The sequence below is a fragment of the Sinocyclocheilus grahami genome, unplaced genomic scaffold (genome assembly GCF_001515645.1).
Source record: "Sinocyclocheilus grahami isolate Dianchi unplaced genomic scaffold, SAMN03320097.WGS_v1.1 scaffold37.1, whole genome shotgun sequence".
NCBI lineage: Eukaryota > Metazoa > Chordata > Actinopteri > Cypriniformes > Cyprinidae > Sinocyclocheilus > Sinocyclocheilus grahami.
Genome location: NW_015505216.1, coordinates 4,507,395 through 4,524,399, shown reverse-complemented (window position 1 = coordinate 4,524,399; position 17,005 = coordinate 4,507,395). Strand labels below are relative to the sequence as shown.

At 39.0% G+C, this 17,005-nt stretch overlaps 1 protein-coding gene across 9 annotated transcripts in view; it reads right to left on the bottom strand.

The window, feature by feature from the left end:
- Positions 1-2,436: 2,436 nt before the first annotated feature.
- The window catches only part of LOC107581737 (rho GTPase-activating protein 23-like), an 86,418-nt gene continuing 71,849 nt past the window's right edge, over positions 2,437-17,005 (bottom strand). For 4 of the 9 annotated variants that reach the window (XM_016267386.1, XM_016267385.1, XM_016267378.1 and 1 more), the window contains exons 8-23: positions 14,719-14,877; positions 14,171-14,285; positions 14,024-14,063; positions 12,855-12,992; positions 12,338-12,646; positions 11,796-11,857; positions 11,479-11,707; positions 11,226-11,378; positions 10,932-11,010; positions 10,714-10,787; positions 10,309-10,398; positions 9,309-9,434; positions 9,169-9,210; positions 7,711-7,804; positions 4,522-4,553; positions 2,437-4,248 (exon numbers count right to left, since the gene is read on the bottom strand). In XM_016267386.1, coding sequence (XP_016122872.1) covers positions 2,863-4,248; positions 4,522-4,553; positions 7,711-7,804; positions 9,169-9,210; positions 9,309-9,434; positions 10,309-10,398; positions 10,714-10,787; positions 10,932-11,010; positions 11,226-11,378; positions 11,479-11,707; positions 11,796-11,857; positions 12,338-12,646; positions 12,855-12,992; positions 14,024-14,063; positions 14,171-14,285; positions 14,719-14,877 — 3,128 coding nt within the window. In that variant the 3' untranslated portion in view covers positions 2,437-2,862. The remainder of the gene's footprint in view (positions 4,249-4,521; positions 4,554-7,710; positions 7,805-9,168; positions 9,211-9,308; positions 9,435-10,308; positions 10,399-10,713; positions 10,788-10,931; positions 11,011-11,225; positions 11,379-11,478; positions 11,708-11,795; positions 11,858-12,337; positions 12,647-12,854; positions 12,993-14,023; positions 14,064-14,170; positions 14,286-14,718; positions 14,878-17,005) is intronic. The other 5 variants (XM_016267379.1, XM_016267381.1, XM_016267384.1 and 2 more) reach the window with 3 other exon arrangements.

Sequence of the window (17,005 nt, the reverse complement as noted above, 5' to 3'; positions counted from 1 at the left end):
ACTGTTACAGCCTCTGCTTCATGGCAAACTATCCGAGGAGTTGATTGTGTCATTGGTTTGTTACTCTTATGTTTTGTCTATTAACTTGTCTGCCTAGTTGATGAACAGGTGTCTCAAAAATAGGCGTTTGGAGATAACTGTTTCAAACCAAACAAATAAAGCTGTCTGAATGCAGAACATGAACTTCAACAGACTATTCCCTGGACTCCACCTATTGGGTTTATTCATAGTAGCAAACGTTTTAAAACATTATTTGAGCGGCTGTGCGAGATTTATCCAGCGCTCACAAATCACTGTAAATGCTGCCATCTGCTGACTTACTAATAAAATGACGGGAAATAAAAAAAAAAGATGAAAATAAAATCGATTAAAATTTAAAAAATCAAATGTAATACTATGGGAAAGTGACTTGGTTAAGAAAAGCTCAGAGTTTTAGCCTACAATTAACTCACATCTTCACAGGTGTGCAAACCTTACCTTTTGTTGACATGCAAATTAAATGAAATTAATACATGAATCTATTGATTATTGATATATATATATATATATATATACTGTGAAAACAGCAGTAGTCTTTTTGATACTGGAATTCATACATGCAAATACACACGCATTTTCTTTCAAATGAGCTTTTTTTTTTGATCAGGCTCATATGAAAATATCGTTGGACATTTTTGAAAAGTAGGCATTCAATAACTGATTAATAACCTTTTCTTTGCCTTTTAAGGAGCCTGATAAAAATGCGCATTTAAAAGAAAAAAAATCTCAGATGTTTCACGAGTCAAAAATAGATTGTAGCCGTTGTGAGCACTTTTGTACTTACGTGACAAAGGTGTCATGTTGTTCATGGAAGGCAGCATCTGACAATCTGTTTTAATATCTCTGCATAGGCTATAGGTTACACTGATACGCAAAGCTAAATAATATAACACGCCCTGTAAGTAAAATATAGACGTGCTTTTATAGAAAAGATATATAAATTAAATACTGGAAGCAAGTACAAAACATATCTAACGATGCAGACCATTTCTAAACACGTTTAAACCTGTTAATCATTTAACACATTGACTTGTATACAGGTTTTTCATGTCCCTCTATGCTGTAAACATGCACGCGCACGCACACGCACGCACGCTCACGCACACATTTATTTACTTCTCTAAATGGGGACATTCCATTCACTTAAGTTGTTTTTATATAGAGTTTGTTATAAGTACTATAACTTAACCCACACACGAACAGAACACTTTCTGCATCTTTACATTTGGGGGGGAAACTATTTTTACTGTATCCCATTCTTATAATGGGACCAAAAAGATGTCAGGTTTAGTTCACTTCGGGTTACAACTTTGTCCCCCGAAATATAGGAATATACAAAACTGTTTGTGTGTGTGTGTGTATATCAGCTGCATAAAGAAGTAATTCTCTGTTCACACAGGTAACAACGTTCCATCTTTTTACCGGTAAAGCACCATTCACACATCGGTGTCAAATTACCGGTAACTCTGTGACATCATTAACCAAATGACCTCTTGACGGCTGCGCCTCCCGGTGTTGTGTTTGTAAACATGGAGGGGTATACGAGGTCAGTGTTTTTGTTGATGATTTCATTTTTGTGTCAAACGTTCACATTCATGCAGAGCTTTTGGCCCAGAGACATTGCATTACATGACTTCAAATCGAACTACACAGTTTGGAATAAATGCATCATCTGCATCAGAATGTTATGATTGGCCCAGAGCCGTTGAATTTTTTTGTGGAATTTCAGAGGCTCTGGATTGGCCCGGAGTAAATGTCTTACATCAGCGTATTCTGAACTCGTACATGCTCATACGATAATCTTCATTCTGCGTTCACACATAGCATCATTGCGGCAATTTACTGGTAATGTTACAACTTCTCATATCGGTAAATTGCCGGAACGAATTTACTGGTACTTTTGAAAAGATCCTGTTCACACATGATTTCTTAATGTAACCTACCAATAATTTACCAGTAAAGTCTGCATGTGTGAAAGGGGCTATTATAACAATTTAAATCCCTGTTCCGGAACAAAGCAAACACTCTACAGGTATGAAAATGCCCATGTTGCAGTTTTATTTGAATTTCAGTTCATTTTAATTCCACTTAAGTAAATTCAATTGTAAAAATTTGCTACCTCGATTTAAATTCTGTTCAAAATCCAAAACTGAACTAGAATTTAAAATCATTCTCAATCCAATTCTGAATGGTGCACAATGGTGCTCACATCACCCACTACTAGACACAGTTGGACACTACAGCAAAGTCCCTTTAAAGGCAAGTGGCCATCTTTGAAATGGCTCTCAGGCACGCAAGTGCAGCTCCTATATCTTTGAATGGGGAAACATCAAATTCTCAAAAACTGTTCGCTAAGCTTATGATTAAATTTCATATCTGAAATCACCAATGAAATCCGACAACAACTGTATCATATATGTTGTTTATTTGTGTATTAAAAAAAAAGCGTATTTTTCAGAATAGACCGGCCAGTGCGCATGCACAGTCCTAAGAGCACGTCTCAGAACGCTGACTGTTTCTATAGCAATCGGGACTTCTAACGGCATCTGCAGTGACGTGCTGACTTTACTGATTTGCAATTGGCTCTTTTACTCAGAAGGCGGGGCTTCGTTCGATAGAGCGCCCATATTGAGCGTTGCATTTTTCCCCATTCAAAACTACACGAGTGACACGTCTCGGTTATTCTATAGTCTTTGACTACAGTGAGTATGAACGCCTAGCGCTCAACAGTACTTGGCAACCACGTAATCGCTGTCAGTGTGAGCAGTGTGAATAGACTGAGGACGCAGCTACAACACAACCCAAATGTACACACCATCACTGCTACAAGAAATCATGAAAGCGCGAGGTAGGCAGGGCCCGCCATGCAGTAGGGGCTTCAGTCTCTGAGCACTCTGGATGGGACTCTCCAACGTCCTGCTTTTCAACAGGGGAGGGTGAAACTAGCGGTTTGGGGGGAGGCGCCGGTGTTTTTTTGCCTGAACAGTCCGTAGGGGAGACCACCACGGTGTGCCTCCTCCACGCACGTCTCTTTCGGCGCGTCTCTGGCGAGAGCTGCTTCCTCAGGCCGACGCTGCGCAGATCATCCGCCGAGCCCATCAGACGAGCCCGGACCTGATCTGCCAGGGAACCGTGCCCAGTGGACAACGAGCAGCTCTTACTTCCTAGACCGGATGTTGGCGTGCACTCGTTTCGCACGTTAACCCCTTTAGAGGAGGATTTGGCTTTGGGGGAAGGAGACGAAGAGGAATCAGGGATTTGATTCGCACCTGACCGCCGTTCTCCCTCCGTGGTGGAGGAGCTGGACAGTTCGGATAGGTCCACTGAGGGCGCTTTGGATTTATCTGCCTTGAGCCGACGCCGCGCAAGGGTGTCGCACTGTATGAGGCGGTGGGAATTAAAAGAGTGGCGGCTGTGGAGGCGCTGGGAGGCGGATGATGAGTAAGAGGAGGTTGAGGGAGTGGATGAACGTGCTGCGCTATCTTCAGGACTGGTTGTGAGGGAAGGAGGAGGCGGAGCGAGGGTGGAGCCAGAGGCAGCATGAGGCGTCTGAGATTTGCAGTGGGCATAGAGGAAACTGCGCGGTGCGGTTGGTTCGGGTGAGGTGTGTGAGTTCAGGCTTGAACGGCTTGGTTTTTCCGGCCTCTCTTGGGTGAGGGAGCGCGAAGCGAATCCACTTTCGTTATCGGTTTCACTCACCAGTTCGCTATGCTCGTCATCTGCATCTTCACCCCGCCCCTCTGATGCTAAGCTCCGCCCCAGAGTGGACAGAGTAGAGTAGCCTGACACAATAGACCGTGCATCATCTCCTCGCCAGCTGCGACCTTTCACTTCACACCTTTGCTCTTCCTCCTCGTTCAGCAGCACCGCTGGGGCCGCTTCCTCTGTGGAGGAAATGCTGGGAACTACTTCTTCCTTCTGCTCCTGTGCATTCTGTCTCTCACACTCCTCCTCCTCTTCCTCCTCTTCTTCTTCATCCTCTTCTCCCTCCGCTCGAGGGGCGCAGAAGGATGCAACCTGCCTCATCTCTTGCAAGTCGTATTTTTCGGAGATGCAGGATTTAACAGGTTCATGCTCGGAATCGTCGTCTGTGCTGCTCCCGAGGAGACGGCCGTTATGCCGCTTCCGGCGTTTGCGTGTCACAGCCGACATAATCGATAACGTCAGGATATCCTTGGCAGTAAAGTCACGTTTTGATCCCCATGACCCCTAAGTATCAAACATTTAAAATGTATTATATATGTGTTAAATAAGATAAAAATATATATTTATATTAAATAAAAATGAAAGAAACCATTAGAATTACAATATAAATAAAAAAATTAACAATTTCACAATTAATAAAAAAATCAAGAGAGCGAAATAAAACAATAACTATACTTATTTCATTACTAGTAAAAATAAGCAACCAAATACCTACAGTATTCTCATCAACCTTTAAAACACAACAAACATATTAAATAGTTTTTGGTCAATACTGACCTTAGATTTTGCAGAATCACTGTTGGTTGAGTCTGGCCAGTTAAAAACAGGGAGAGATAGGGAGAGAGATTTTAAGAGGAAGTTAGTGAAATTAACAAATATTTTGGCACCATGTTAAATATATGCTGTATTAATGAGAGGCACAGTGGAGGATCAACCTAGTGATTGTCAGTAAGTTAACTTAAAGGGATAGTTCACCCAAAAATGAAAATTTGATGTTTATCTGCTTACCCCCAGGGCATCCAAGATGTGGGTTACTTTGTTTCTTCAGTAGAACACAAACAAAGATTTTGAACTCAAACCATTGCAGTCTATCAGTCTTATAATGTAATTGGATGGGAATCACGGCTTTGGAAGTAAAAAAAAAAACACTCAAACAAAACCAAATGAAACTCTGCGGCTCGTGACGATTCATTGATGTGTAAAGACACAAAACGATCAGTCTGTGCATGAAATTGAACAGTATTTATATAGTTTTTTACCTCTGATTTTCACCGCAATGTCCAAACTGTCTGAACTCAGCGCGTCCTCCTGAGCGCGTTCTCGACAGCCGGCGCGTGAGGCGTCTTCTTCTTGCTTTACGGCAGATCGCAGACTTACGGCGGAGTGCATTACCGCCACCTATCTGAGAAACTGAACAGTATTTATATCGTTTTTTACCTCTGATTTTCACCGCAATGTCCAAACTGTCTGAACTCAGCGCGTCCTCCTGAGCGCGTTCTCGACAGCCGGCGCGTGAGGCGTCTTCTTCTTGCTTTACGGCAGATCGCAGACTTACGGCGGAGTGCATTACCGCTACCTATCTCTCAAGTGGACCATTGACACTCCTAAATGAGATTGTAGATAAGAGCGGCAATGGTCCATTTGAGAGATAGGTGGCAGTAATGCACTTATAAGTCTGCGATCTGCCGTAAAGCAAGAAGAAGAAGAAGAAGAAGAAGAAGACGATGCCTCACACGCCTGCTGTCGAGAACGCGCTCAGGAGGAAGCGCTGAGTTCAGACAGTTCGGACATTGCGGTGAAAATCAGAGGTAAAAAACTATATAAATACTGTTCAGTTTCATGCACAGACCGATCGTTTTGTGTCTTTTCACATCAATGTATCATCATGAGCCGCAGGGTTTAATTTGGTTTTGTTTGTGTGTTTTTTTTTTACTCCCAAAGCCGTGATTCCCATTCACTTACATTAGACTCACACGCCTGCTGTCGAGAACGCGCTCAGGAGGAAGCGCTGAGTTCAGACAGTTCGGACATTGCGGTGAAAATCAGAGGTAAAAAACTATATAAATACTGTTCAGTTTCATGCACAGACCGATCGTTTTGTGTCTTTTCACATCAATGTATCATCATGAGCCGCAGGGTTTAATTTGGTTTTGTTTGTGTGTTTTTTTTTTTACTCCCAAAGCCGTGATTCCCATTCACTTACATTAGACTGATAGACTGCAACGGCTTGAGTTCAAAATCTTTGTTTGTGTTCTACTGAAGAAACAAAGTCACCTACATCTTGGATGCCCTGGGGGTAAGCAGATAAACATCAAATTAAAATTTTTGGGTGAACTATCCCTTTAATACATTCATAAACAAGACCTACAGCAGCCTCTGTGACAATCATTGAGCATCACCCCCATAAACAGTGATTGTGAGACAGTGTTCACACAAGATCCAGTATAAACAGCATCTGTGTAATAAACAACCAGCCGCTGATTGTCAGTTAATGTTCCAATGTGAACAGGGTCTTAGAAGAAGAAATGAAGGAGCCCAGATAAAGCGCACACTGATGACATCACATCACATACTGATGACATCGACTTACGAAAGAAGCTATGGGAAGGCCTGGGCAGAAACAGTAATTGTCAGAGGGGGAGAAGGACGAAACAAACAGTTTGCCACCACACACAGGCCCCGTTTACCTGGCCTGGGCGTCACTTTGTTTTCAAAAGTTACATTAATTACGTTCACTCTTCAATATTTAGATTTTGCACAAATAATTTTACATGAAATTGACCTACATACCACTACCGTTCAAAGGAGAGGACATAAAATTACATTTGCATGAAAAAGTCTGCAAAAAACAGTTATCAGCAAAAAAAATGTCAGCACTGATAATAATAAGAAATGTTTCTTGAGCAGCAAATCAGTATATCAGAATGATTTCTGAAGGATCATGTGACACTGAAGACTGGAGTAATGATGCTGAAAATTCAGCTTTAACATCACAGGAATTGAAACAGTTTGCATTTTAAAATATATTCAAATAGAAATTATTATTGAAAGATCTTTGTAATAATAGCTCTGAATATTTTTACGGTATTTTACTGTATTTTTTATCCAATAAATGCAGCCATATGAAACCTTGTTCGAAAACATTCAAAAAATCTTACAGACCCAGTTTGAACGATACTGAATATGGTCTATGCTAAGCAGTACGAGAACTTGCACAATTGGTGGCTGACTAAATACTTTTTTTCCCCACTGTATTTAGTCAGAACTGAAATGTAAACTATAACATTTCAACTAGAAATATCCAAAAAATCATTTAAGAAACACTTTAAATAAATTAAGTTGCTATTTTTAATTTAGACCTACGTTATCATGCTCTAAAATTACAAAATATTAGATACACCTGAGCTATTCTGTTTGAATGAGAGGATAAAAAAGTATCCTGTTGACAGCTTTATTTAGCACTTTGAATTAACACAGATGTTAACAGCAGATGTAAACGGGGCCATAAACACCTCCATCACTTGTGCATATACTGTAGCCATTAAACACACACACACACACACACACACACACAGAGTGCATGGCAGGGGAAACCCATCCTACCGCAGTGGTTGTTCCACAGGCTCAGCTAAGAGAGGGATGCAGAAATGTACAGAGAAAGACAGCAGAACGTGAATATAATGAAAGAGATTGTTTAAAAAAAGAAACCAAAACTCAGAGAAGTAAAGAACCTTCAACATGCAGGAATACAGAAACATGTTGGACCTACTGCTGTCTACTTCTGTCACATGCTCAACAGACAGACCTGTCCATCCACATGCAGATGAAAGTGTGTATTCTAGTGTTAGTCATCAGAGGTGGAATATGACTGCGAACCAAAAGTCATCTAAAGGAGACTACTGTCAACTATAACTGGCTGTTATTTAAGCTGAATATTGTTGGTTGTAACTGGTTAAGCACTCTCACCTGATGCCTCCCCAAGCGGGCCCGTCCGACCAATATTAGAGAGGAGGTGATCTATGTTTGGGGCGGGCTGAACGTCCTCTGTGTCCACTGGTGTCTGAGGGGGCGATGTAAATATTTAGCCACGAAAAATGTACATTTTAAACAGTGCTTAATTTGTAAATGAATAATTGCCAGATTCAAAACAGCAATTAAAAGGCACTGTGACCGACTCTGAAAATACAACTTAAGTTTTCCCGGAACATTCAATGACGTAACTAAACGGTGATGCCACAATTATATAGAGAGCATCGTTTACAAGTTTCTGCATTAACCTAACTAGGGCACAGCTTCAAACCCTGGGTCAAAAATGGGTTGCCAGGATGATTTTAGGAAAATGTTTATCTAAGATACATCAAAAATATATATATATATTTTTTTATAAAAATAAAATTCAATCATAGTATAGGTATAAATATGCAAAAAATATCTGACTTAAATAAATAACAGTTATAATTAAACGTGCATCCTTGCTTTATTTTACAAAATCACAAATGTTCTGTTGTTATTTTGAGTGTGCAAAAATAGAAGTCAACACTTTGTGCTTTCGAATTATGTACACACACACACACACACACACACACACACACACACACATTCGCAACTCAAACATCACAGTCTGTTCATTATCAAAATAAAATAGTCAACCAAAAACAAAGGAAAAGTTACACTGGTCAATTTAAATAGTCCATGGTATAACTGGTCCACTTTGTATGCCAAGCACATTTTTGCTCATGTGAAGATGATATTTCTGTCGATATACGAACGCACGTGAAGTACAAAGCCTCTACATTATAAATAATAGTTTCATTCAAATAGGCTACATCGCGAATATGGAAACATTAGGATTTGTGCCGAATGAGAGGTACGTGAGCCCAATTAACACCTGGTACTTTCAGTTTCACTTTGTTTTGGTTTATATATTTTTATTTCATTCTTGTTCTGTTCTGAATACCGTACATTTATATGATTTGTTTTGGAGTGAGCTATACTAACGTATTGCTATGTTTATAGTTTTTATAATGTTTATACATTATAATAGTTCACTTTATTTGGTATTATTTCTGGTATTATTACACTCTCTCCAAACCTTCTGCTGCTCACAAAACATCAATGAGAGCGAGTTTGAAGAAAGCTGACTGGTCACGGTCAAAAATATGTTGAGGACCAATGCATAACCTCCAAATATGCGCTCGCTCTCATATGCACGCATGCACTGTGTCACTATCTAATGGCGGATCCTTAAAAACAATTACCGGAACGAAAAATCCAAAATCTGACATTTTCCGAAACAGGATCCGGCTCAAATTAAGCACTGATTTTAAATGCTTAGTTATTTAGTCAAATAGATCACTTAATAATTTATAATTTTTTATTTTATTTTTATATAATCTCAATAATAGTAAATAAAAACAAACAAACCTTTTCATCTTTTTCGTGTTCGTCACTGAAAAACCAGGCATGCTGTGTACAGAGCAAGACAATCACGGTTTAAAATTACAATTAAAATGAAGACTAGCTGTAAAACGGGTAGCATATTTTTTGTCAGCTGTGTGCCTCACATGCTGAATGAGAGTCTCCACAATCTTGTAGCGGTCAGGCATGTGGGTGACCATGTCTGTCATGTTGTCCTCTGAGGTCCGGACAAGAGTGGGGCCAAACACCAGCGCCAAATTACGCGGCTCCATCTGCACATACACAAGCGCTCAGTAAAACATCCTACAGCTAACATGAACCAGCATGCTACTGTATGCAACAGGTTACATGAGCAACTCTGCTGCTTTTTTAACATGAAATGCCCAATTCAGACGCTTTTAATCTGTAATAAAATTTCATCAATATTACTTATTCAAATCTCTAGACTATTTGCAAAGGTCTGCTGCATAAGCAAGGAAAAAAGACATGATCCAGCTGGTTTTTAAACTCAACACAAATCCAAATGAATATATAAAAAACAACACCTGTGTTTAATTATGCTTTGCATTTACCAAAGGTAAAAATACACTGTGCTTTAAAATACTGAAATATCAGAATCACTCCTAGTGAAAAAAAATATACATTAAAATTTATTTGAAATACATTTATTTCATGCAAAGTATACTACAAATACATTTACATATTTATGTGCTTAATAAAAAATATTCTGCAATTGTACTTGTTGTATACTAAACTGGTATATTTAAAGTCTGCTAAAAATCGGAAAAACTAATTTTGTACTTAATGCACTTTAATTGTGTGAAAGTAGTGAAGTTCAACTAAAGATATACTGAAGTTTATTTGATTGTGCTAAAGTGGAACTATTGTAAGTATACTTCAGGTACACTTTAAATATCTTGCATTTAAAGGCCGATATTATTCAAAGATCATACGGTCCTCATCAATGGTGACATTAAAACACATTTTAGGCTTAATATTAAGAAATGTGCATTGTGCACAAGCTGTACTCCAAATAAAGTTTAATTATAATTTATATATCAGTAAGTCTCAAGCGATATGTCAGTAAATATGTTAATAGACTTGAACTATACTTAGTATGAAATAAATGTATTTAAAATATATTACTTTGTTCTTCTCACAGTGGTCTGCCACAGTCTTTAGGTGTCCAATTAGGAATTTTAGAGTGTGGAAGTAATGATCTGGTAAATCACGTATCTGCAGGAAGACAAAGAGAGACAAAAGGAAAAGTCAATATAAAACCAAGTAAAGAAAATACAAAATAAATGCTATATACTACCATTCAAAAGTTTGGTGTCAGTGTGTTTTTTTTTTTTTAAATGCTGTTCTTCTGAACTTTTGATTGATCACAAAATCCTGAATGAAAATATGCATATATTATAAAATAATTTGATCGAATAAATGCAGGCCTTGGTGAGCATAAAATAAATCGTACAAATCAGAAATTTTTGAACGGTAGTGTAAACAGCAGAAAATGGCTTTTAAAGTAACATGCTGAAAACAAATCCATACCAGTTTCTTCATTGTCTTTAGCCTGTCACTGGCACTCTCCATCCGATTGGCCTCAATAAAGTCATTGTATTTGTCTTCAAGAGGATCACGAGAAACAGAAACAGAAGGATAAAATGTCACTACATGACGTACTTATATTTCTTCAGGATTCCACTGTATTTACAGTTTTATGCACATAAAATAGCACTAAATCACAGTTGGCAAACTCATAATCTCACCATCTGTGAAGAGGGGTTCTAGGAGTTTACGGAAGAAGGACTTTAGCAGGCTGCTGACCACATTCAGGTCTTGCCATTTCTGTACAGGAGTAACAAGTGAAAGCAGCTGTTGTTGTTGAACCCAATTATCAGCGAGTCCTCAGTATGAGGAAGCATCCGCTTAAACATGGGAAGTGAATATAACCAATATGTTGACTCGGCCTCAAAAAGCCAGTGGCAATTTAAAAATGACAGTGTCTCTGACAGAGATTGTGTGTGTGTGTGTGTGTGTGTGTGTGTGAGTAAACAGCTCACCTCCTCAGCGATGTTGATGTCTCCTCCTTTGTTGAGCTGCTCCTGCAGACTGGACACTACTGCATTGTTTCCTGGGACTCTGTAGATCCCTGTATACTCCAGACCCATGTCCTCCACCAACCCACAGCAGATCTCCACAATCTGGGGAATGAACTACACAAACAATACACAAACAATACACATGTAAACATACTAACCTAAACTTATCAGTTAGCAGAAGAAACACATTTAGCACACTATAAAAAGGACACACCTTGTTGTTTGTAGCAGGCTGGCAGTCCTCTAGGCGCACACCAAATACTTTAGGACTTGCTTTTTTAGCCTTCTTCATTATATTTATGCCCCATGGAGATTTAGGGGGGCTGCTTTCATCTTTGGCCTCGTGTTTTGGGGAACGTGGAGGTGCGCTGTTGTCTTGCTTACTGAGCAGAAATGTCATTCGAGGCACTCTGGGTGAGGAGTCTGGTTTATTACCCGTTGGACTACAGGAGGGAACCAAGAGGAGGATGATTGTTTTAAATTCGAAACAGTGAAATGTGTTAAAAATGCTACAATGATCCCCAATCTTACCTTTGCTTCCTATAGTCATTAAGTTTCTTATTGATGAGAGCTTGTCGTGAGAAACCCAATTCCTACAAACAAATATGAATAAAGAACATTTCAATTTAATTGAAAAAGTATTAATTGTCCCACCCAAACACCACTGGTTGAGCAAATTTAGACATTTTGGACAATGCAAGCCACAGGGCCAAAGTGTTCGGAGAAATTAACCGACAAGCTGTGCTATCGGTAATGAGAACTACAACAAACTGTAAATGAAAACATTTTCACACACTAAAATAAAACCTAACATAATTGGAAAACTAAAACTAAATAGGAAAAATTAAAACAAAGTACAAGTTTTTTTTTATTTTATTTTAGTTTTCCCCATGTATGTAAGAGAGGAAGCAGCTCTCAAAAACAAACACCATGTAAACATGCACTGCTTCCTGCACAGGCAATGACAACCTCAAAAATCCAGTGTCATTCATCTGGACAAACCCAGAACAACAAATTTAGTCTTGCAATTTCATTCGGTTGAAGTCTATGTGCCATCATCCTCACACTCTCACCTCGTTGTCAGTCTTGCCGTTTTCTCTGATGACCCTAATCCACTCCAGCATGTCTTCTCTGTCCTCCGCCTGTAGCAGGTATTCACAGAAGTCCTGTGTGGTCAACCTCAGCGCGTGTTTGCGCTTCGTTTCGCTGTACGCAATGTCCACAAGGCAGCCCCGGATGCTGATTGGCTGCTCCTCTTCGGCCCCGCCTCCCAGCACCGCCCCTTTGAGCACTGCCTCTCGCTTGTCTTTGTAGAGGAACAGAGAATGGGACCGAAGCACAGAGAACACCCGCCTCCAAGGCCAGATGGCACTACCCACCTTCTGCAAGAGAGAGGAAAGACAAATCTCATCCATCAGATCATACAGGTGACTAATTACGGTGGTTTGTTAACCGGCACTTTTATCCAAATAAACTTGCATGGCGAGTTTAAACCTAAAACCTTCCAGTTACAAGCCCACATCTTTATCTTAACCACTAACAACTGCTACCCCAGATCATAAATTAACCCTCGCTGTCTGTTTGGCTTACCTTGCCCTTCTCCGTGTGGATCTGTTTAAAGTGGAGCCAGCCTTCTCTCTTCACATCACTGTAGCTGATGCTGCCCAGCTCCGAGGTAGAGTGTCGTTTAGAGCGAGCCTCTTCTGCAGCACCCAGACTGTCCAGAGACTAAACCATGACACGGAACAGAGAAATACTCAACTGTTACACTGACATGGAACTACAGTATATAAAAAACTAGAAGACAGGAAGAGAACGTTTAAAGCTGATATACAATTTTTTTTAAACATGCATACTCAATCGAAATAAAAATAGATGATGGAGAGGTCAAAACTAACTGTTAAATAAAATAACTATTAAAAATAGTTTTTGTTAAATGAAATAAAGCAATAATAATATAAATATTAGCTGAAAAACTTGAACTTAAAAAATTAGATGTTGCCTTTGCAACTAACAGAAATATTTTTTTTTTACTAAAATTACTAAAACTAAATAAAATTAATCAAAATTAAATGTATTTTTTATACAAAAATGAATGAAAATCGACTGATGCACATACAGTTTTTAAACTTAAAATTTAATTGAAAACTTAGTTAAATTTATTATTAAAGCTAAACTATAATAGTATATACAGCATCTTGATATGCCACACCTGTGAGGTGGATGGATTATCTCGGCAAAGGAGAAGTGCTCACTAACACAGATTCAGACAGATTTTTGAACAATATTTGAGAGAAATAGGCATTTTGTGTACATAGAAAAAGTCTTAGATCTTTGAGTTCAGCTCATGAAAAATGGGGGCAAAAACAAAAGTTTTTATAATTTTGTTCAGTGTGTATATATATATATATATATTAAACTATAATGGTATATAAATGATAACAGCCAGAAGAAGCTGAAAAATATGCATTGTACATAGTGACTACAGCATATGCTAATTTGCATCTCGAGCCTCTAAAAGGCTTTTCTTTAAAAAAAAATAAAAATAATAATACTGAAAAAATATTAGTCATAAAAATTTAATAAAAATACTAAAATAAAACTGGTATTGACCAATCAGCATCCAACATCTGATCTATATACAGAAATATATCATATTACATTGACTAATGGTGACTCAAAACAATACAGTTTTGTTCATGCCGAAATTTTGGAGTGTATGACCCAGTTTCTACGGTAATTTAGGAAATTAAACTCACCCCTTCAGTAAAGAAGCTCTTAACTCTTTTTGGAATCCTCCTGTTGAAGAAGCACAGTGAGAATATATTTAAACATAAAATCAACTCACACATCTTTACTGAGGTGTGAACTGTGTTCAATACTAGTAGTAAAGTCCCAAAACTCACGAGAAGACCCGCCCCTCTTCTCTATATGCATTAAGCCCCTCATCACATGACTTGGAGCGCTCAGTGGTGATGGCCAGCAGGTAAGAGGAGCGACGATTAGACTTGGGATCACCTGCTTATAGAGACAGAAAAAGAGAGACACCCATTCATTACAAACCATGAAGATGACAAAGAACTGTTACACAGGAAAAGAAGAGATAGAGCTGCTGAAGGACAGTTAGTGTGGAGTTGGTAAGGATACAGGAAGTAATTTGAGATTAGGAGGTGGGAAGGTGGTCATCTTCATCACAGTCTCAGTGAAGTCCAAAGACGGTGCACGAGCATTACCGAACGATCATGTGAGCATACGCAGTACGGCATGCACATATACATTTGACTTATTTGTGCTGTATGAGTACGCATGCAGTAGGAGGAGCTTTACAGCGATCACATGCAGCTTCTGAATGTTTACATAATTTCGCAAACTTGTCGTGATGTTTTCATGTACGCAGTGATTTGATCATTTAGTAGCAACAGTAACAGTGTTTCTCTTTCTCTGCATCACTCACTGCTGTCGTGGGAGAAAAGGCGGCTGAGGGGAAAGGTGAAGGTTGGGGAGGCAGGGCTTGGGGCCACAGCAGGGGCGGATTTTATACCGCCACTGGACACGACGGAGGAGGCGGGGACATGACGTGCCCGCAGATCTGCACTTGGACTGGTCGGCTCATCTGTGGGAGGAGTGGAACGGAGGAAAGGATAGGAAAAGGGGGAGGAGGAAGGAAGGAAGGAAAGAAGACAAGAATAAAAGAAAGTTACATTGGAAAAAGGAGTAAGATTGAAAGAAGGGAAACCAAAAAGAATAACAAGGGAGGAGGGAAAGGTTAGAGGAAAAGCAAAATGGTGTTGCACAGTTAATTTCAAGATATTTAAGTACCATAATACACCAAAACACAGGACACTCTTCCTCTCTGACATGTGTGCAATGAAAAGTAAACAACTGAATTTCCAAACACTCAATTTATTGCAAAACCTAATGAGATTTAGACACTCTTAAAGAGACGAGGAGTAATCGATTGTTACTGTAAGCAGAAGCTATATCTGTACCCACTCATCATTTGTTAAGGCAATTAATGTTAAAGCATATAATATGAGACAAAATTATGAGAGATAAGAGAAGAAAAAGAAAGAGAAAGACTGAATAAATCATACAGCATTTTGTACCTGACTCGTGGCCCTCCATGAAATAAGTGCTCAATGTGGAACTGAGATGTACAAGTGCTTTTTGTATTAGCACATGGTTTCAGTTCTTGCTAAAGCGCATAGTGCTCAGTGTTGTGCGTTTCTCGTGGGAAGTAGTTGGTTGCTGCAGGTATGCTTTTATAACAACCTCTTTGGAGTGATTAACTGCTTAAAGCCAATATATTAAAATATCCATCCTGTCAAAGTCTTTCTTTTCCCCAAATGCCTCATATATAAGCACATATTAGCCATGTGTGAGATTGAGTAGCACCTTCAATGAATTCTTTAAAAAGCCCTCCGTTTTCAAAGCATGTGCTTGCAGTTATGTGTCAGGTCTTTCTTGCCCTGTGGCGGTAACATGATCGCTTCAAAAACACAACTTGGCAGCACGATGGTATTTCAGTGACTAAGGAGAATCTGTCAACCAGAAAACCACCTGCAACAACATCTGTCAATACCACCAGGTGGCAGCAGAACACAAACACTGCTAAACAAGAGGATTTCTAGGCCCAGTTGTTCAAAGGTAATTTGATCAGATTTAGGCGGATTAGATGAAATCTTGAAAATCGTTTGTTTAAAAGAAAAAAACAAAGGATTCTGAGATTGGAGTTGATCGTGTAATCCAATCTTGGTTTTGACCTGGATCAACCCTACAATATGGGTTCTTCAAAACACATTTTAGTGGGATTGGCATACTTTTGGTTTTGATCTGGATCAGCCCTACAATATAGGTTCTTCAAAACACATTTTAGTGGGATTGGCATACTTTTGAACCCCCCCCCCAAAAAACAAAATCAGGATTATCAGGATCCCAGTAGAAACTGGGATTCAGAGAGATTTCAGGAATAAAACGTACTAAAACTTGAAAATTGTTCCAATAATAAGCATTTAGTAGAAATAGACAGCTGTCAATAACAGAAATAATAAGCTGTATCAAATTTTAACAGTAATTTATCATTATTTATCATCTTTTTCAAAACTAGAAAAACGAAAAGTGTTCTTGTTCCATCAGCATTGCTATGATGTAATTTTCCTGCTTTGATTAATCACATGACGTTTACGGCTCAGGTGACTAGACCATAAAACCAAGCTGAGGGAGTTGAGAAGGTTAATGCTAACAGACTGCTTTCTCCGGGTATAATACAGACCCTCCTGTTTCTAGAAAGCTTCTAAAAGCTTAAAAGGATATTTCACCCAAAAATGAAAATTCTGTCATTAATTACTCATCCTCATGTCGTTCCAAACCAGTAAGATCTTCGTTCATCTTCAATCACAAACTAAGATATTTTTGATGAAATCCGAGAGCCTTCTGACCCTCCATAGACAGCAACAGAACTACCAAGTTCAAGGCCCAGAAAGGTAGTAAAGACATTGTTAAAATAGCCCATGTGGCATCAGTGGTTCAACCTTAACAGGGTTAGTTCACCCAAAAATGAAAATTAGCCCATAAATGACTCACCCTCAAGTCATCCTAGGTGTATATGACTTTCTTCTTTCAGACGAATCCAGTCGGAGTTATATAAAAAATTGTCTTTGATCTTTCAAGCTGTTTAATGGCACTCAGTGGGTGTTGCAGTGCATCAGTCCAAAAGAAGTTAAATAAAAAGCGCCCATTCA